Source organism: Barbatula barbatula, assembly GCF_947034865.1.
Source record: "Barbatula barbatula genome assembly, chromosome: 8".
NCBI lineage: Eukaryota > Metazoa > Chordata > Actinopteri > Cypriniformes > Nemacheilidae > Barbatula > Barbatula barbatula.
The window spans coordinates 17,363,026-17,385,754 of record NC_136771.1 but is presented as its reverse complement, the minus strand read 5'-3'; the positions used below and the strand labels follow the sequence as shown (position 1 = coordinate 17,385,754).

Here is a 22,729-nt window from a genome sequence, read left to right as displayed (position 1 = left end):
GCGGACACTAAAACAAATGACCCTCCATCCAATTAAAACAAAGCGAAATTAGAGAATTCATCACTGTCACCCTGCGTGATTACAGTCATTAGGGCTCTCTGAAGTTTCCAATGCCCTTTGCCCCTCCTAACACAGAGGCAACGCTGGGGAAATGCCACACCAATGTTGTAGAAGGGCATTATTGATGTCACAGAGGGAAAGTTTTTAAGTCTCTAATGGTTGGTACTGCAGTAATTACATCAAACGTTGTTTCCTAGGGACACACAAAGGCACCCAAAGCCCAATCCACAACATTATTATTCTCTATATTATATTTGTTACACGTGCACATTTAACGTTAACTTAATAGTTTAATAAAAACACTGATGTAGAGGGGTTTTGTGATGGAATGTCTAAATCGTTGGCCAGAATGCAATAGACCTGCATGGTGTTTCCTGTGCTTTCACTCTGCCCTGAAGGCTCGGCAGTCACCCCTGTATTTATTTCTCAGTGAATTGTGTTTGTGCGAAGGCAATTAGGCCGTGTTACAGGACCTCACACCCAACACAAAATTAAACACACACATCCACGCACACATTTTGGCTAAAATAAATATATGGGTCTAAAAGATGCTCATGGTCACTTTCCTTTAGCATCCCTTACAAACTGCCACACCTGGTTTCTTCCATGGTATCATTTTAAAACATATTTTTTGTTAAATAAAATCGTTATATTACATCAATATAAACAGCACATTTAACCCCCAAAAATACAAAATTATGCTTTCAAATGGTGAACATACATGACCCTTCTATCAACTTTGCAGCTTCAAAGTTTTGTTTGTGGTCTATTTTTGCTAAAGAGTGAAAATAAGTATAAATAGACGGTACATTGTGAGGAAAGGAGATGTTCTAAAACGTAAAAAGTGGCAAAAAGACAGTGATGACAGTAAAAAAGACAGTAAAAATGACCTGTTTGCAGGTGACTGGTTTAACTATGCGTTTACAGGAACCGTATATCGGAATTGTAATCTCTCACAGAGATAATACATGAATCTGCACAGCTGTAAATAATAAGATGATGAAATAAAGCTTAAGTGAATGTAATTATAATTTAGGAACTTTTAAACAAATGGATCTTATTGCCATGCATGCGCATATGCTGTTGGAACATGCCTGAACATCAACCTGGCAAATAAATGGCACCTTTATAAAACGATAAGCATACGCAACAGCAGAAACAGTGTATTTCAATCATGCACTCATCCAAGACTGTTTTATTTAATGTATGCCTACTTGACTCTGTCTTTGTTAGCATTGAGCCTCAACTTCATATCAAGCATTTATGAAACTCCTGAATAAAACTGGAGGATACCAACCTTGTTTGGGGAAGGCCAAAATTGGTGCCAACTCCAACTCTGGGCAGACTGTGCACAACCTTCTTTACTATGGTTGCGTCTGGGAAGTTGAACATGACTGCCGCTGCATGGAAAAGAGAGAGATGAACTAATTTTAGTCAATGCATGTATGTGTGTATGTATCTGATCCAAAATGAACACTCAGCAAGTGCCAAATGCAAATGAAAATTGCCTTTGGCGAGAATATAACAGAGCTGTTGGCCAGATGAATAAAAGCTTTATTTGGTACTAGAATAATCATAATAGGCCTACATGGCTTAAATCAAACCGGTTTCCATTCATGGAAGTGACATGAGCGATTCAAATCGAACATACAAACTTTCTACTAAAGAAAACGAGTACTTCAAGGCCTCTTTCAGAGAGGGGAAATTAAAAATGTATGCATATATTGTCTATGTGGCAACACCTCACATTAAAGGGAGAGTTCATCCAAAAATGCTAATTCTGTCATCATTTACTTGCCCTCTTGTCATTTTAATATGTACGAACACAAAATGTAAGATGTTTTGAAAAATGTTGGTAACCCAACATCGACGGCACCCATTGATTTGCATTGGTTTTATGTTTTTACAATAGAAGTAAATGGGCCGACAGTTGTTCGATTACCAACTTCCTTAAAAATATCTTCTTTTGTGTTCTGCAGAAGAAAGAAAGTCATACAGGTAAAAAATATGTTAATGATGACAGAATTAGCATTTTGGGGAAATAAACATCAGAAAAACGTCACAACATATATTTTATGAGTTTTGTGCAGCTATTCAGCAACTCAAATATTACATTATCGTAAGAGCCAGAGCCTTGTAAGCAAAAAGATTGCACAACGTACAATCACTAAACATATCTGTTTGAGTAGTTCTTACTTCTGTTGGCCATGAAGATCTCCAGCGCTGTGTTCTGCAGCAGATACCGGCGTGAGAAAACCGCTCTGATCTCTGTGAACAGCCATTTTCCATGCACACCCTCTGTATAGCCCAGGATCTGTACAAGAAAACACACAGACGTTACTGAGCGCAGGGAAACGCACACATAAAGGGAATATGAGTGAATGTACATGAAAGATCAGCGGGGGAAAGGGAGGCTTTAGTTCATTTATCACCCATAGCTGCTGCTCAGGGTCACAGAGGAGGATTAATGTGTATTATTGATCAGCACTCATGAAAAAGACATTCTTTTAGCGCTAAAATGAGCCCCATTCACACAAACATTGAAGAAGGTGCAGGAGGGCCACAGTTCACTAAAAGGTGATCAGTAGCGAGAGAACTGCAAATCTATCAGCATTTGTCCTTCATCTTGGTACAAGTGAGACATGTACCGCATGATGCAATCGAGATTAAGCTAAACTGAAACCAAGACAATCATGACTCAAATGAGAGAGGACAAATATACATAGAAGCATAATTTTCACTATTCATTTATCTTTATTTCTTTTACATAAGGCCTTGCTACACATGTGTCCATGCAGGATGCAAAACAACAGAAACAAATGAACATAACAACGATTCTGCATTATTTATTTTATATAAATACAAAATTGTGTTTTGTAGTTTTAATATTCCTTAAAATTGTTGAAGGTCCATATGGCAGTAAATACGGGATGAGATCTGTTTGGTTACTGACATTCTTTCAAATATCTTCAACAGAACAAAGAAATGTATAAAGGTTTGGAAAATCTGAGGGTGAGTAAATGATGACAGAATTTTAATTTTGGGATGAACTGTCCCTTTAAATCCCTCTTTTGACAGCCGGGCAATTCTGTGTTATGAATGTGACATTTTCAGTCAAAACTTGAAATATAAATTCACAGAGAATGTATTTATTACCAGTATATTGAACCATCTGTTTATATTTGACTAAGCCTCTGATGATGAGTCCAGAAAAATATCAGTCAATGCAAAAGTTTTCTACTTTAAAAGAGGGAAACATGTAAGCGTTATGGATGTGACAAAAACACGTTTTTGAGACAACATATTTTGTAGTATTTCTAAAAATTAAAATGTACAAACCAGAAGCAAAAATACCCAACAAATGAAGAAGGGATGGCTCTTTTTAGAACATAAATATGGACCATTATTTGCACTTGACAATTCACTTACTAGAAACTAAGCTTTAAAAACTTTGAGACTTCAAACAGGTATTTATAAATACAAATATTGACATATTGACATAAGTACGGTCGCTTTTTTTCACCTTACAGTTGACATTTACATGGAATTGCCCAGCTCTATCCAACTATCTATTTTTCTGGAAAGCAGCAGCAGCATCATTTGACGTTCGCAGATGCTCAGCTGTGCCAAACATTCTAATGTTGTCTTTAGCCTCCACTTATCTTTTCTGCTTTTCCTCCATATGCTCTCATCTCTAATTTAGCTTCATTACTGAGTGCTTGTCAGGACAGGAGGCAAGAGACCGTCACACCTGATCTGAGCAGGTTCTGATGAAGGTGGATAAGCATCTGAGTTAATCAGACATTCGGGTCTTCTGGTATTAAGGCTACGCTGAACCCGCTCATTAACTCGCGACAGATACAAAGAGATCCTGACCGAGGAAGAGATAGAGACTGCGGCAGCTGTGCTGTTTTGTGAAAGTGATGTCACTGCTCCTGTCTGCTCTGCGGACTCACTTCAAAGTCTCCAGAGTTCAATTAAATGCGGATTAGGATCGTTCCACCACCCCGGTAAGTCTGTCGTTCGCCACTGCAAACTCCCTGACAAGAGGCATGTGAGAGGGCCCGCTCTACTATTCATCTTCCTCATCTCCCTTCTGTCAGACGGTTGGTATGGAAACAGCAGTATTTAATGCGATATATGGCGCGCTACCTAACCGAGGTACGCGGTGGAGTTTATTGTATCCGCAAGATCACGTAAGGGGACGTAAATACGAAGTGCCCTCATCCTTGTGGAGTTGAGGAACTTTATCTGAAGGATCTGTCTGTTTGCATTGCATATTACAAGCAGCTGCCTTTGAATGGTAATGAAATTAACTCCATGTAAGCAGTGTTAATGCAGTGAGACTACACCCACCCACCCATCCACACACACACACCAATCAACACACATGACAATATAAGGCCGACTTCAATATTAGATCATTATGTGCTAATGTGTTAGCTTTAACACATTAATAACACTTTTAATAATGCTTTATTTTAACATTGGTTGTCATACTCGCCTTTACTTACAAGATAATTTTTTTTTAGAATTGTAGCTTTTTTTGAGAAAGTGCTCGCCTGTGCTAGGATTTTATAGATGGTTACTAGGGTGTTTCTATGTGGTTCAATATCACAAACAGCACAAATATTAAATTATTCCAAGCATACCATTGGTAAGGAAAGTAAACAATTAAAGGAAAACAACACCGTTTTTACATATGTCACTATGATCTTCCCTCAACTTAGAGTTGATACATATCTGTCCTTTCTCGGTGCCTGTACTATATCGCTCTAGCACATGGCGCCACTATGTTAGCATTTAGCTTAGGATCCAAACAGGGATGAATTTAGAAGCCAACAAACACTTCAATGTTTTTCTTATTTAAAGACGGTTACATGAGTAGTTTCACAAGTAGGTATGGTGACACAAAATAAAACGTGGCGATTTTCTAAGTGGATAAAAGATGATAACTATAATGTATGGCGGAAGAGCACTTTGACCTCGGCGCAGTAATGTCATCACTCCTGAAAAGTCACGTTGGTTGTAACCATCTAAAACCATCTATAAACCAACCAGCGATGGCTTATTACCACAGAGAAATCCAGATACAAAAGATTTACAAAGCAAGTTACTCAAAGCACCATAGCAACCAAATGGCAATGCCCAGGCAACCATCCGAAACACACTAGTATCATGGCACCAAATCTTGCAAAGACAAGCATAAAAAAAGCTTAGCTGCTAGTTTAATTTGAAACTAGCTGGTTAGTGAAGACATAAACTGGAGGGATAGAAGGGATAGTTTACCCAAAAAATTCTGACATCACCAGGTTTGGAACAATCTGAGTAAATGATGACAGAATTTTCATTTTGGGGTGAACTATCCCTTTAAGGAAATTTGTCAATAAAAAAATAAGTTATACCTCTCAATTAAAGCCAAATGATGAAAAGAACAAATAGGCATTTTGAGGAACATTTCGCATATACAATAGCAACAAAAGTCTGTTACTTTAAAATACCGTTATTTACCCTGAATAAAATGTTTAATAGCGTCAAAAATCGAGAAGTTTAATTTCAAGGCCATGGCGCCCAGGCCAAACTGACAACAAAAGGTTGAAGCCGCAACGCGAACGTGTACGCACGGCAGTGTCATTTCAAACCGCTCAACCTGTTAGGAGCGCGAGGCAGCGAGTCATTTCTGAGTGCTGTCATTTGTCTCTGTCAGCCGCTGAAACGAGTCTGAGATGAAGAGAGACACATCTCTCACACGCACTCGCAACACATTCTGTCCTCTGCCAAAGGACCCTGCATGCACCAAACGACACCCTCCATGCGACACACACACCAGGGACTGCCGCTCTCGGGCATGTGCTCTGTCTCTGACAGAATTGAATGAAATCTAATTGAAAATACCCCCCCGCCCAACACCAAAAAAGGAGGAGGGGGGGTTCAGAGGGAGAGAAAAAGGCGAGAGATAGCAAGTGCGAGACAGAAAGCGAGTGAACTATCCAGCGCTCTCTCAGAAAGATAAATGAGTCTGTGAATAGCAGTCTCTGTTGGGGAAAGCGTACACTTGTGTTTGAGGGGTGATAAGGGCTCTCGTGGCCAGGAAGAGGAAAAGGCTCTCCTGCCACTGACAGAATCACCATCTTCGCTTATAAAACGTGTAATAAATGAGCATTATAACACTTGGTTTGAAGCTTGGCAACCAATGGGATGAATTTGGCAACCAATGGCATGAATTAACATGGTGTGTGTGTGTGTGTGAGAGAGAGAACTCGACTTGAAAAGCTGAGTGTTTAATGTGCCTATGCATCTGCGGAGCAAAATGAGGTGATTGAAGTTCAATTTGTATGCTGTTATTAAGTGTTTCCGCCTGGCTGAGTGTGTTAAAGATTGCGGATGGGACATTCATTATTACCTTTTGGTCAAATGAAGTGGCCTGGGCGATAAGGTGATGAAATTAATGAGGAGGAGGAAGTGGGTGATCCATCAAGATCAACATCCGGAGTAGTGCGCGCACAGATGCAATATTGGAAAACTTGATAGAATTCATGGGAATAAAAGGGAGGAGATATATGGAGAAGGACTGCTGTTTCAGTCGCATCTGGCCATGTCAATAACGATCCAATACACACAGCAGGAAAAGCAGTGTTTGTGTGACAGGGGTGTGTTTTGTTGTTATAAAAGTAACTATATATTGCACAAATAAACAAGAGTTATGAAATTAGCTATAAAGGACATTCTATAGCTGAAGTTGAAGAATACAAAAATATGCATTTTGCTTTTTAATACGACATTTGTGGATGACTCCACCTCTGCTATCATTTGGTTACAGTCGAACTGTTTCAAACATGAAAAGATCAGAGGTTTTTTTTAAATACAACATACATTATCATTGTCAAGTCAGTCGTGAGTTACATTTTTTTAGTTTTTGGTGAATATATATATATATATATATATAGTGCTCTTCTAATGACGTAGTGCACGATATATCGTAATGATCTAAATATCGCAATAAGCATTTAGCAATGGTTTGCAATAACTAAATGTTAAAAATCTGAATGAGAACATGATGACAGAAGTTTCATTTTGAACTATTCCTTTAACACAGACAACAGAGTGACTGCCTGATGTGGGAAATCAACAGAAAGAATTTGAAGCATGTATGTTGGTGGCATATTTTTCAGTTTTGAGATATATTTTAACATAGTTCAAATTGATTTTACAGACATATTGCATATTGTATATCAAGTTATCGTATTTCTAATTTTCCTTCCATATTGGGAATGCCTAATTGAACCTATACATTTTACAGGAAAATAATGTTTGATTATTAATTATACGAATATGTAAATGAGGTAATGCATATGAATCACACTATTAAGTTTTTTTACTCACACTCTTCACACACTCATGCACCAACATGTCACTTTTAACTAGTAAATTAGTTTTTCCACTAATGAAAGGGATGGGGGCTTGTTGGTTCCAAATCATAAAGTTTCATCATAGATGAGTGCGTTCCCTAATAAGGCGACTGGGGTTAGTTTCAACACATTGAAGTTGTCAATGATGAGATTTTGAGTCAAAATCCTATAAAAATCCATGTTTTATTTCTAATGTGTTATTTGTGTTAAACATCTACAAAATCCAAAAAAAGATGACATGGTACAAAAAGTTACATTTTTGGTAGTTGTTGAGTAAACAGTAGAACACAATAAAACTAGTGTTTTTAAACAGCAATACAATTTTCTTATAAACAAGAAGATTAATCACCTCCAGAAAAAAAGTTTCTGTTTACATAATATCTCTGTATACTGTGGATTTATGCCATGCAATCATTTAAATTATAAGCAAGAGTTTCATTTTTATATTTATATGAAATACATGCATGTGTGTGTTGGTTTTATATGTACAAAATAAATATGCACAGTACACAGACATATATTATGTAAACACAAACTTTAATTCTGGATGCGATTAATCGCGAATAATCTTTTGACAGCTCTAAAAAAACAAGTTTTTTGCGTTTCATCGTTTTTTTATGTTTTCATGTTGTCAAAAAGGAGCGATGTGTGATTAAACCTGTACATGTACAGTATATGTATATAACACAAAAATTGGTGTTCAAAACAAGAATACTCCTAAAAACTATTTACTAAGGTAGGAAGTGTGACAGCTAGCCAAGCAGTTTCCTCTACTTGGGAGCCAATTAGACTGGATTTGTTCAGTCTGATCAAGAACAGACTCCAAAAAAACAAACATGTACAGGGATATAAACTTGACATAAACTTAACTCCATTCAGACACTCTCACTTGTTTTCAGGCTGAAAGTCTGGAAAAGTCCATTTTCTAATCCAGTTTTAAGGAAAGAGGGCATATGAAGGTTAGCGCCACAAGATTAGAGAGTACAAGAATGTGCTCCCTGTGAGAGCTGAGAATCATGGGACTGTACAAGCACATGATCTCTGAAGGTAAGACGAATTCAAAAACATGTCTAGCATAAGAAAAATCTGAAAGCTAAAAGCTTATTCTACTCACAAGCTTTCTGGCTGATCAGCAGTTTATACTAATATAAACATATTGTAAAATAAGTGTATGACATTGAATAATGGAGATTTTAATTCAATCCGGACGATAAAAAAATGTTGTTCCACATAAATTCACAACCTATAAAAGTAAAGACATTAATAGCTGATGAAAACGGCCTGCCTCGGGTAAAAACAGATAATCAGCTCAAGAGAGCAAAAACAAACTATAAACCAGTTACACAAATATCAACAGTCAAGCGCTAAAGAATGAGAGTAAAAGGAGAGCATTTAGCAAATACAGACATATGTGTGATAGCCAAAGTGTTCCAATCTCTTGGTGTTCAGTCTGAATGTGGTCCAGAGGGGATTAGGTCTTCCTTTGTTCCCCACCAATCTGTTTGCCAACAGGTTTGCCTTTTAACTTACTGAGCGAGAGAGGAAATCTTGTGTGGATTTAGAAAAATGTCAAGAGCTATGGGGTTAATTGATGAAGAAGTGAAGCCTATGTAAGAGTTAAGACCAATGGTTTAAATGGACAAAAGAGGGTGGTTTGAAAATTCAGAAATATACAGTGGAGCCGCTTGAACGCTAAATCGCAACATACGTGCCAATTCAAGTGATAGCAACGATGCATTAAGGTTCAAGTAAATAACTGTTAGAGCAAAATATAAAAAGTTGGTTTTCTAATATTATTAATTTTACTGTACATTCTGTATAAAGGTTTGCTGTAGTTGTGCAGCTAGTTGCCAGGAGCTTACTGTAGATTTGTTCATCTGATTTATGGTCAGTTTGTTTAAAGATAAATGATCATTAAACAGTCTTTATCTTTACAGAAGAAAAAAATAGAAAATAACAGCGTCATGCAAAGCATTCTGGGAACCAGAAACCCTCATCAACCTTTATCTTTATTTTTTTCTAATTTTGGTTCCAGAATGCTTTGCATGAGGCTGTTATTTCATAGTTTTTTTTTCTGTTAGGATAAAGACATGTTAATGGTTAATGTTAATTTATCTTTGAAAAAACAGTTGCACGTAAACTACATAAATGCAAATCTACGCTAAATTACTGGTAAACTGCTGCAGTAAATTCTTAAATCTGTTAAACATTTTTGTCTTTAAAGTAGGGGAGAATGAACAAAGTTTTGGAGAAAACTGAGATGGATGATCAAGCATCAAGCAAAGCGGGACTCAATCTGACTGACATCCATTCAAAGACTTTCTCCATCCTCAGAGATTTAAAGAGCTTTAACCCCAGGGCAACGGAGGGCAGTCCGCCTTACTGAGGAGCAGGACAGAAGAAAGACAGGATAAAGGTGACATAAGTGAGAAGAAGAGGAGCGTGAAATTCGGCAGACATTCACAAATCGGCTGTTTTGCTCCAAGCGCCGACGTGGCGCTGAAGACCAGAATGACTAGTGAGACAGAACGGTTCTGCTGAAGAGCTCTTCATAAGGGGACGCCATTAACACAGACCAATTAGTCACACTCATTAAACATTTCCACGATAGCAATTTGTGAATGTGCGAGAATGAATGCAGGGCTATTCCGAATACTGCGTGTATGCTAACACTGATACTCTCGGACTCCCACCATCCCAAACGCCTCTGAGGAGCATGAAGAAAATCATGTCGACAGCTTTTCCTGTGCTTCGGCCCTTTCACGGACCCCAAAGCATTCATAGAAAGAAGCGGCCGGGCCGGGTTTAGATCTTGTCTCGCTGCCTACCACGTTCACTCGAGTCCACTGACACTGTGTTCCTACGGCATAGAAGTGAAGTCCCCCTAATCCTGCTATTGTTCTTGGTCTAATTGGATTTGGAGGAGGAAGGTGGGGTAGAGGGTAAAAAATGTGAACCCCTTTTAGGCCGCCTAAAGGGGGACTTAAGTTATTTCACGGCCTGAAAAGGAGGAAGCCTCCAGGGATTTAAGGGATTGAAAGGTGACAGAAGCTGGATAATGCTTTTTATAACTGTGTATTTAAGCAGGTAAACAGGGGCGGCCGTCACGGGGAAAGCGCAGGCAGGGGTTAATGCTGGGGTAGGTGATTCCTAATTATCTGTGAATAAATTGCTCATTTGTGTGGGTGTGACTTGTTGCTGTTAGCCCACTTCAGGAAAGACCCTTCTGGATGCTTCTGGGGAAACTATGGAAAATATTAAATGTACAAATGGAAGCAACACATTGACTGTGTCTGTGTGAACTAATACTAATAATGCTATATGTACTTTGAGTTACATTATACTTGTTTTGACAGTAACCATGATATCAGGATTATCAATATTCTGTCAAAGGAGAGTTCTGCCATCATTTACTTAGCCTCATGAGATTTATTCCTGTATGACTTTCTTTCTATTGCATTTAAGAATGTTGGTAACCAAAAACTGTTGGTCACTTCTATTGTGTGAACACAACACCAATGCAAGTCAATGGGGACCAACGGTTTTCGTTTACCAACATTCTTTAAAATATATTCTTTTGTGTTCTGCAACCGAAAGAAAGTCAAAGAGGATAAGTAAATGATGACAACACATTCATTTTGGGGCAAACTACTCCTCTTATACTACAAAAAGATTATCTGTATGTTTATATGATACTTATTTTAAGTATGATTCATTGACCCAAAAAACTAAAATAAAAAATAAACGAAATTAAGGAGGATTTTGATTGATAGGATTATTTATTGATTTGAAACAAACGTTTCAATAGTTATCGCAATAATACCATTTTTTAAATCCTTCTGTCCATCATAAAGTAGTGAAAATCTGATATTGTGACAGCCTTAGTACATACATTATTCTTAAGATTCTATTCCCTAACCCATACCTTTGCTAAGAAGCCAACTAGCTTATTTTAAACTTCGTCTTTATCAACAAAGTGCCATGTTTTTGTTATAGGACAAGATAAGATGATGCTTGATCGAACTGTCACCTTAAAGAATCTGTCACAGACGACTGGCCCTGGGTCCCCATGGAGACGGTATTTTTAACCAGACTGGATGCATCATTAACACACATCCAAGTGTTCTGGATCTTTAAAAAATAACAATAAGCGAAACCAAATCTACAGTACTTAACCAGTGAATTATTATAAACATACAACATTATAATAAAATATCCAATAGTTAGAAAGTGTTTACAAACAAGCAAACCAAAATAATCAATGAACCAAGCCATAATAATGGAAAACTTAAGCGGCAGGAGAGGACAGAGGTGCGAGTCTAATCTCAGACAAACACGTTCACCCTAGCATCCATAAAGAGTCTCATCCATCTGGCTAGCAGCATATGCGATGACGTGTGTCAGTGAGCGCTCTGCTGAGTAAATGATGGAGAGCAGATCAATCAGCGGACTGGGAGGCCCCAAACCTTCACCCTGTCTGCAGAGGAAGATGGAGCAGCTAGACTCAGGTGCAGGAAACCCACCTTCTATCTGGGGAAGAACGGCCACTGATAATAGGGTTCAATTACATGATATGAACCCGGGCTATTGGTGCATATATGTTTTTGGCTGGGCACACGAACGTGAGCATGTTTTTATCAACCTCAAGTACATTTACATCTACTGTATGCATTTGGCAAGTGCTTTTATCCAAAGCGACTTACAGTCCATTTAACATATACCGTGTCTTTTATCAGTATGTGTGTTCCCTGGGATCAAATCCACAGCCAAGTGAGCTACAGTATGCTTCACATTATAATATAGTATACTTGACCAAGTCTACTTTTTACCAATTATATTATTTAGCAAATTTGACAAAAGTTTATTTGGTGTCGTCACAGTTGGTCAGTTGACATTGTGAGTTATATATTTTCGTCTTCTAAAGTTATACAATTGCTTTGTGTGTAGAACAGGCCACAATGTAGGTTATTCAGAAAGAAAGCGATGTCAGATTTATGAACTTACTGTATGTTGCACAGTTCAAGTTCACAAAACCGATTCTACATCTACGTCCAATAAAACAGCGGGACTGAAATATTACTCAAAAATACATTTTTGATTCTACAAAATAAAGATAATATAGCATTAATACTAAAAGTAAAATATTGTACTATTCCTTTAACTCAAAATACTTCTTTAAATAAGAATAAAATGCTTTCCTAAGACCAAAGTACAGTTTCTTCTGGCGGGTCATGGAGAGAGTCATTCCATCAGCGTGAAACCTCCGATCCTGACCTTCACCAGTAGCTCTGTGGTAGCACAATACATCTCTGTGAAACATCTCTTTAGAATGATGTCCATCCCAGATCATAAAAGTGCCATCAGGTAAAGAAGGCAACAATAGAAACAGACAATAAATTCAGTGGAGAATACGAGTTGGAAGCGTGAGGGCAGCTCTCCTTGACTTTGACTTGCTTCTGTCACAAATCTGTTTCATCCCTGCTGCAATTGTAATCGCTGTATCAGCAGACAGGATCAGTGACCTGCTTCATACCGGATGACTTCATTGCAGAAGAAACCTCAGTGATGCCCGGAGGCAAGAGTGCCACTGACCATGCTGGGACATAGGACAGAGTTTGCTCAGCTTTGCTGATCTTGACCTATAGTCAACTAAACCATCACTGAAGTGTAATCTGACTCGTCTCTCTAAAAACCTTAGATCATATATGTAGTGTCATATCTCCATTGTTAATAAAATGACAATATCTATTTAATGTACACTCTTAACATAGTTAAGGTAATGTAGATCCCCTCCCCATCGTTCAGGCACATCACTGTATACGAGTCATGAATTTATCGACTCATCCAGGACACAGTGTGTGAATGCTGAAGGATATGAGCAACAGTCACGGCTGCTCACCTCCAGCTCATTGATAATGACAGAGCTGCTATGCTTGGCCGTTAACCTCCACACAAACTATTTACGCCTAACTGAAAAATCAATAACATCTTCAGACAAACTGACATTGATCAGCAGCAGTCGAAGGTTGTCTGTAGCACGCGAATGAGGAGGGTGTGAGCGGGGAGCGATGAGCCACTCCGAGATGTTTGCAGGACAGGCGTAACAATTCTTTCCCTGAAAGATACATCCCTCCCACGTGCCCTCCTCTCCTCCTACCCAATTACGTGTGAACAGAGCTTGTCCTTTGAATCACACTCGACTGAGAAGTTTTATTTGAGCTACAATTATGAAACATAACATCTCAGCATTGTAAACTGGCATACTGTAATGCTGAAGGACTAGATGATGGAGTGTTTCAAACGGAATATACAGAAGCAAACAAATATTTTCATTTGATAAAACATTTACATTTACATTTATTCATTTAGCAGAAGCTTTTATCCAAAGCGACTTACAAGTAGTTATTTTACAGTGGCACATTACTGCAGAGCAATCAGGGGTAAGGTGCCTTGCTCAAGGTCAAACTGCTTTTCGAGGCAATGGTATTGCAACATTAGGAATAGCATTTGAGGTTCAAGTCCACCTTCTATTTCCAGTGCGATGAATGATACAGAAAATATTGTTTTATGATGACACATTTTATAATTACGCATTTATGTAAACATATTTTATAATTAAAATTGATTTATAGATTATGATATATATATATAATTATAATTGTTCATAATATATTACATTGTATATATTATTATTGTTAGTAATACGGGTTATATATAAATATATATATATCACAGAAAGAAAATGAAGACACCAGTCCAGTCCAGTGTCTCTTCAATTTCAACAAAATCAAACCTCAGAAGTAATACAAAGTCATCCAACTGCAATGAGAAAAGACTGACAGCATGACAAGACACATGAAAACTGTGATGAAAATTGAAGTTATCACATAAAAATATAATTTGGAACGATTTCTAAACACAAAAGTACGAATATTATTGTTGCGTTGCTTGAAAGTGCATATGAACTTGTTTTCTTAACAGTATTTGAGGTCTAAAACGACAGGGCAGCTTTTCGGGTATTTTGACCTGTTTCTCCAGTTTTCATTTTCTGCAAATACATGCAAATAGAAGCTTTATTTTTCATTTGAAATTTGGGCGAAATATTGTTGGCAGTTCACAGAATGAAACAAAAAGGATCATTTTAATCAAACACTACCTATAAACAGAAAATTACAAAAACTAAAACGAATCTTAAAATGGTCTCTTCATTTTTTCCGTGGCAGTATATAATGATAGAATACCTTAACAGAAGGAATAAAAGGTTAGTGTCTAATCTGAAGGAGAACCCTAACGAAGACTGTGAGCACCGGGGACACAGAGACACCCATCTGCTCCATGACCTCACCAGATCTCCCTGGCAGATGCGGAAAGGCCTGCCAAGCAATTAGTACCACCGGTTGACTTATTTGGGGCCGTCTCCAAGGGCCAAATGCAGCTGGGGCCTGATGTGTGTGTGCGAAAAGTGGGTAAGACTGTGTGCCTTTTTTTTGCCTGCTTTTGCTCACGTTTCTATCGTGGGGCGGAAAAAGACTACGGGCAAAAACATCTGCACTGACATTCGCACCTTCTTATCACAGACACGAAAAAGCAACTAACTTCAGCTGAGATGGGAAACAATGAGTACAAATTTTCTCTTCATCCAAATGAGCCTGCGGGACACCTTAGACGGCATCATTTAAGATAAAGGGATGAAAATCAGAACACATGCTAAAACTTTAACTAACATAATCAGCTATTTGTAATACTTGCATGCAGTTAATAAGGTATAACTATACCTTTAGATTCATATATTGTGGATTTACTTTAGATAAATAGTTCTGTGTAAGATCCCCCATCTTACACTGAATGCAATAAGAGAAGTGATTTTCCTTGCACTTTCGATTTTTATTTTTACTTTCCTGCTATTGTAGATGCAGTCATTATCTGCCACCTTAACATTTGCTATTTGTCTGTTTACTCTACAAATATGTGCCTTGTGCGAAACCCATAAAAGCGTTTTCTTTGATCAGCCAACACATAACTGTCTCGTCTTTAAGTAGGTCAGATGACCTGGAAATCATGTTAGACTCTTCAAGGAGAGAGAGAGAGAATCTTATCAGACACTGTCCAGTGTTGTAGAGAGGATCAGAGTGGAGTCATCGGATCAAAGAGGAGTGGCTACAAACTACGGTGCCTTCTCATCTTCTCTGCTCAAAAAGAAGAAAGCTCTTTTGGTCTCCAGATAATACGGAATGTTTAAAAAAGATAAAGAAGGAAAGAAGATCCCAAAAGATCTTCTTGTGTTAGAGCTTATTTAAGAGGTTTTATCGAGTTCTGCTAAGTGCACCATTAGGTTCAAGAACATATTTTGCCACTTGAGCGCGAGAAGGAACATGAACATTTTACCACTCGCTGAGCTCTTATTGATTTGAGGCCTATTAACTTCATACGAAACTAACGACAAAGAAAATTATACGACACTATATACTATAAATGAATTTTAATGGTCTGTATATTAATATATTGATAAATTATTAAACATATTTATTTAAAAATGTTAATACTTTGATGAAAGACTAAGACTAATTGAAAACAAACTTGTTCGAACCAGCACGTCGAAAACAAACTTTGGATATAAAGAAGCAAGAGCTAGTTACATTTCTTGTAAACACTATAACACTGTTTCTAAACATGTTAAGACACAGCAAACACATGCAAACTGAAGAAATATAAACCGATCGCTTTGTTTCTAATTCAAATCCTAGAGAGGAAACTGAAGAAAGATGTTACTTCACACAGTCAGCCTTATACAGAGCTAGAAGTATAACTCAGAGATTGCGTATTAGAAATAATGATATGCCATAAAATGTTATAAACTGTAAATGGCATTGTGCGTATAGGTCATAATGTCTGTAATGAAACAACTTATTCAGGTTGGTTGAACTTTTCTTTGGTATTTAAAATAGTACAACAACTCATTAACAGTCCTTCCTTTAGACACTATATACGCCGGCTCACATTTCACATTCTCCTTTTGGGCCTTGATTAAATTAGCAATTTCATATTTTCTTGTTCCGCATATTTGAACATTTTTTGTTTTAAGCCAACGAGAAAAAGAGAAAAAATCTGACAAAACTGCAAAAAAAGCTTTATAACTTTTTCCAGTCTTTGCAAATAAATCTGATGTCTTTCCATCCTCTCAGACAGTGTAGCACATTTGTCTTAAAACAAACTATGAACTTAACTTTATTGCAAGCCGATTCCTACTCAGAAGGACAAGATAAAAACACAAATTCATCTATTACTGATATAAAACATGATGAGATGAATGTGATAAATGATGTCTCAGAATGTACTCATCCAAACGTATGCTGAAATGCAAATAACTGATCTGATAGCATTTGGTGGAAATGAATAAAAAATAGGTTGCACAAAAAAACTAAAATAATATTAATATAAGATCAGTTTTCACATCAAAGAATCGTAAATGAAACATTTAATTATTCAGTCATAACCATTGCCGTTTTCTTGAAACAGTTTCAGGCAGAGATTACAAACAACACATTATATTCAACCATGTGCTCCAGTTAACTTTGCACTATAGTCTTACTTCTAAACTATTTTTCTAACACATCACATCAATGCAATATAGTGACGCATGACGATTGGGAAATATAAAATAAATAAACCATTGCGGCAACTCAAAATGAAAACAATATTGACGGTTGTGTAATGAACCTTTAACGAAAGATCTCGTCGTAACTCTTACAAACTGAGTTTTACTCAAGAGAAAAATAAAATAAATACCCAGTGGGATCCCAAATTGGCTTAACAGCACAGGCTCGCAGACATTCATTCGGCCCACTGGTGTAAAACACGCAGTTACGACGGATCGATACTTTGAGCGTCTGAGCGAATGGCCTTTCATTTAGCTCAGTCTGCGCGTATGCACCCTATATTAGACTTCCCCGTAAGCCTGTCGTTAAGACGAGCTATGATAAGAGTTTATGTCATGAAACATGAAGTCTGCCTTGATAAGAGACTTCAATTCCCACGCCAAACAATCTCTCCTCTCTAAATTATTCATCTTCAACGCGCTTCGCCGCTAAAGAGACGCATCTTCACACAACTCCCGCGAGCACAAAGCAACGATGGAGATGAAGAGATGAAGAAAAAATAGCAAAAATATATTTTTTTAGGCAAAAAATAATCCAGCGAGCGAACGGAAACGTAGATAAAAAAGGTCATTTAAAAGAACTGAGAATTTTACCACAAAAATAAGAAAAGTAATAAATAAAACATTAAAACGTAAAATGATTTTATTTATGAATACGTTTTTTAAACATGGAAACGTTTGGTATCGAATTTATCTTCTCAATAACAAAAACCGAGTTGACCTAATAATTTTCTAAACATTTTCCATGTATATGTTGTTTTTAAAAGCAAAGTTCATGTGACGTCAATACATAGGGTTTATATAGAAATGTAATCACAAATCCAACACGTACAGGTTGCTCTTACAACTGCACCGAAGCGTTTCTAAACCCCTATTCCTTTCAAGCCACCTCAAGAGAAAGTCATTTCATTGCAATAATACCAAAATAACCCGAAATAGAATGCGTTGCAAAATGTAAAATTAGACTTCTGAATTTACCGAAATTTGCAAGTTATATAAATGTTAAACAAATGGAGAGAAATTAAAAATACAACTCTGCATATTTTATGAAAATAGGCTAAGGCGCGCGCATGAATAGATCTTTAAAAATCCTTATAACAACATAATTGACAGACTGGAGAGCAATTTTATTCAGTAGGTTCTGTAAATAGTACTGAAGGTTCACCTCCACGACAAAGCCAAATCACACAGCCTATCTGATCCCATACACCGAGCGCTCTCAGTAGAGGGTCAATGGATATTTGACGGATGCAACAATTGCAATGCAGCGTCAATCGTGCAGCAGTAAGACGCAAACGATAACCGTAAACTCAAATCAAACAGCAGCCACGTGACTATTGGCGAAAACTATTTCAATTAACAAAACAAAATCTAACAAAACCCGCATACATAATTCTGATAATGTTATTTAGGTTATCTAACTCCGCTTCGCTTACTCTAAGAACAAATGTACACACAGTGAGAAAACAAACTCCCAACACGTCAAAATAATTTCATGTAGTTTACAGAAAGTGAACGCTTTAGGTAAAATATGTGCTACAAATGCCGTCTGTATATCCTAACCTGGAGACGCCGGGGCTCCAGCGCAGGATGTTCAGGAGGAGAGAGTCTCTCCAGCGCACCGATGCGGCCATTGGCCAATCGCACTGACAGCTAATCCGTTGATTGGTCAGGATCAGAAGCCCGACCCCTTTCACTCCAGCTAGAGGACCATTCATAAACTAAACAATTCCAGCACTCACGGCTGAGTCTGGACAACTGCACAGTGGCGCACAGTTTTCATGCGCAAACGCAAGTGAAAAAGATGATGACATGACGATCGGAGATTTATCCTGCAGCTGATACAGGCTTGGAGAACCAGCGCCCTCAAAACGTGTTCAAGTTGACTTGGAAAAGTAGAGTGGTATTGCGTTGCATCTCGATCTGCTTCCTGCCTCAAACTTGACGTCTATCCGCCGCCGGGCGCAAACTTCATCACTGCTTTTTTCTTCTTCTTTTTTTGCTGGGAGTTGTGCCTCTGGCTCCACCGGTAAGCATTGGATCCATCGGTGTATTGCGAAACTCCGGTGTACAGTCCGGATCTGTGCCCAAACATGATCGCAACGCAGGCAAAGCTGGTTTACCAGCTTAATAAATATTACAACGAGAGATGCCAAGCGCGCAAAGCGGCCATCGCCAAGACCATTCGCGAGGTGTGTAAGGTGGTGTCGGATGTGCTGAAGGAGGTGGAGGTCCAAGAGCCCCGTTTCATCAGCTCGCTAAGCGAGATAGACGCGCGCTACGAGGGCATGGAGGTCATCGCACCCAACGAGTTCGAGGTCGTGCTTTACCTGAACCAAATGGGAGTCTTTAACTTCGTGGATGACGGCTCGCTGCCGGGTTGCGCGGTGCTCAAACTCAGCGACGGCCGCAAGAGGAGCATGTCTCTGTGGGTGGAGTTCATCACCGCCTCCGGTTATCTGTCTGCCAGAAAGATCCGCTCCCGCTTCCAGACCCTGGTGGCTCAGGCCGTGGATAAATGCAGCTATCGGGACGTGGTTAAAATGGTGGCGGACACGAGCGAAGTGAAACTGCGCATTCGGGAGAGGTACGTGGTGCAGATCACCCCGGCCTTCAAGTGCACGGGCATCTGGCCTAGGAGTGCCGCCCAATGGCCCATGCCTCACATCCCGTGGCCCGGGCCGAACCGAGTGGCGGAGGTGAAAGCGGAGGGCTTTAACCTTCTCTCCAAAGAGTGCTACTCGTTAACGGGTAAACAGAGCTCGGCGGAGAGCGACGCCTGGGTCTTGCAGTTTGGTGAGGCCGAAAACAGGCTTCTGATGTCTGGCTGCAGGAAGAAGTGTCTCTCTATTCTAAAGACTCTCCGTGACCGACATCTCGAGCTGCCGGGACAGCCGCTACATAACTACCACATGAAGACCCTGCTGCTCTACGAGTGCGAGAAACACCCGCGGGAGACCGACTGGGATGAGTCGTGCCTGGGCGACCGACTGAACGGTATCCTTCTTCAGCTCATCTCCTGTCTGCAGTGCCGCCGGTGCCCGCATTACTTCTTACCCAATCTAGACCTGTTTCAGGGTAGACCACACTCGGCCCTAGAGACAGCGGCCAAACAAACCTGGAGACTGGCGAGAGAAATTCTCACTAATGCTAAAAGTTTGGATAAACTGTAAAATGGTCAATAAAAACTAAAGACATTTTATGTCGGTGAAAATGAACGGGACGTTTGAGATCACAACACTGAAAGTGGAGAGACTGTGATCTTGGTGCTCTTTAAATAATGAAACCAAGAATAAATGATTAAAAAGATCGTAGGAAAAAGATCCCGAAGCGTTTGCATTTGTCAAGGCTAAAACGGGACTTTGCAAGGAACAGAAGGTACATTTCAAGATAAGTGTAATGATTTTGCTGTTTGTTTGAACTGTTTTCACAAAGTGAAAATTTTATTTAAATATATGCACAAGATCTTTAAATGCGAATTACAAAATGTAGCGTGCCAAGTTCAATTATTTTCATGATGTGATCGAAAATTGAAACGTAATAAAACCATGACACGATGAAATTTAAACTTGGCATTTGTCATTACTGAATTTTAGGACAAAGCTTTTGGCGTTGGTGGGGTGGTAATACAAAAGCAAACAAATAAATAATACATTCGTCTTCGTTGCTTGAAAAAATTATTGTTGAATTTATATCGGGGCAGTGTGTTTTTCTATCATTTTAATTCTTAGAAACGTAATAATAACAGATAATAGTATTGGCCCTGTTGCATTGAGAAACTACTAAATAAATGTTAATATTAAAAAATCCACAGCACTTTGTTCAACAGCAAAGAGCAATGACACAGCTACATCTATAGAAAAATGTCAAATAACAAATACAATTAAATCGTAAACAAACGATCTCTCTCACATAACAACAACAACAGTTGAACTTCTTTTTGGCACTAATTTGGCGTCAAATGCATTATAATATATTTTAGGATGGATACACTGTATTTATTTTATATTATTCTATTCGAATAATATCAAATTGTGATAATATTTACCGTTATCACACTCTTGAAATCTTAATAAATAAATAAATACTTAGAATAGACACTTGTTTTATTGCTGTTGTTTCACATATTTTATCAAATAATACCTACTAAACAATTATTTTAAAGAAATAAAATAGCATACTGAAAGCATATCGAAAGTGTTTAGAAATGTTTTGCAAATAACCTAAATACATAAATATATAGATTATGTTATTGCAAAACGCAGAATATGAAAATTATGGAAAATTATTATTAATTAAGATGGTAACTTTATTAAACCTGTTAAGTACAAAAAGAGTCAAGGAAGTAAAGCAGATACAGATTGTCAATACTTCTCATTCATTATTTCACAGGCAAAATAAAATAATAAATGGAGCGTTCAGAAGAATGTGACCTAATTAAGATATACTCTTCAAGCCTTCAATGGTCAGGATACTAAGTATGACAGTTATTTTTCCAACCAGTGGTGCTAAAAAGTAACACTTGACCCACATGTTGTGAACAATGGTACCACATGCAGCATGTTATGGGGAATGAGCAAGCAGTTGCACAGTTCTCTATCAGTAAACTCGCAGCAGTCTCTCTGTTATGATCGGGCCTGGTTATCTTTACCATTGACATAATGATATAAAAATAGACAACACTGAGGACACATAGTAGAAACACCATGTTGCTGGTCAATGTGCAATAAAGGAATTTGGTCACTAGAGCACTTTTTGAGAGTGCCGTTTATGGGACGCTGTAAGCCATTTTGAGGAGTAGGAGAGTGCTGTTTCTTACCTTGGGATCAATGTTTTTAAAGCTTGGGTCTTCCTCGTCCACCTCAAAGTAGAACTCCAGGGCAGTGATAGACAGCGTGCCTTTTACCACCACAGCGGGCCCAACCAGTTGTGCACTGGTGCTCAGGTTAACAGGCCCTGTGGAACATGAACATCGGTAAGTGTGTGTGTGTGTGTGTATACATGCCTGCCCCATTCTCTACTGCCTTTGGCATACAACTTACTTCGAAGGAATACAGTTTACTTGTACACAAAAACTGGGGTGCACATTGATTTAGTGATCGAATATCCTTCATTTTAATAAGTTTGAAAAAACGTGAATTTGCTTCAATAGAGTATTTGTAATCAAATACATTTGTTAAAGGCTATTGTTTTAGTGCATATAATAAATATTTTAAAATAACCACATTCTTATTTTGAATTAGGCTAAAATCCATGATATTGCATGCATCCTTTTAACAGCCTTCTAAATGTTTTTTTAATGTCAAACTGTTCAACAACTAAAATATATAATCATGAAAAAAAATGAATTAATTAAAAATCCCCCTAAATAATAATAATAATAAAACTATTACAATCCAATTGACGAAATGTATCCACAAATAGGATTATCCTCTGCACAATGACATATTTAAGAGATTCATCCGTCATAGAAACGCTATAGTGGAGGTTGTCAAAAAGCGCTGAAATCCGCTGTCAATCAGCGCGCATTGATTGCGGCCTTTGGGTTTAATCTGTCATCAATCTTAATTTATGCCAGCATGACAATGCTGAACGGCCGCTCTGG

General features: G+C 38.2%; 2 protein-coding genes across 2 annotated transcripts in view; one reads left to right on the top strand and one right to left on the bottom strand.

The window, feature by feature from the left end:
* Nucleotides 1-22,729, bottom strand: part of lrba (LPS-responsive vesicle trafficking, beach and anchor containing) — a 193,011-nt gene that overhangs the window by 48,285 nt on the left and 121,997 nt on the right. Inside the window, exons 39-41 of the mRNA XM_079462381.1 lie at nt 21,944-22,080; nt 2,257-2,374; nt 1,358-1,460 (exon numbers count right to left, since the gene is read on the bottom strand). Of these exons, the coding sequence (XP_079318507.1) occupies nt 1,358-1,460; nt 2,257-2,374; nt 21,944-22,080 (358 nt within the window). The remainder of the gene's footprint in view (nt 1-1,357; nt 1,461-2,256; nt 2,375-21,943; nt 22,081-22,729) is intronic.
* mab21l2 (mab-21-like 2) lies at nt 18,867-20,884 on the top strand. The gene has a single exon (XM_079462382.1). It carries the CDS (start codon nt 19,218-19,220, stop codon nt 20,295-20,297), a length of 1,080 nt encoding a protein of 359 aa, XP_079318508.1. The 5' UTR covers nt 18,867-19,217; the 3' UTR covers nt 20,298-20,884.

What these genes read in the sequence shown, in the direction of transcription:
- mab21l2 (XM_079462382.1), top strand. Translation starts at nt 19,218, where the DNA reads ATGATCGCAACGCAGGCAAAGCTGGTTTACCAGCTTAATAAATATTAC.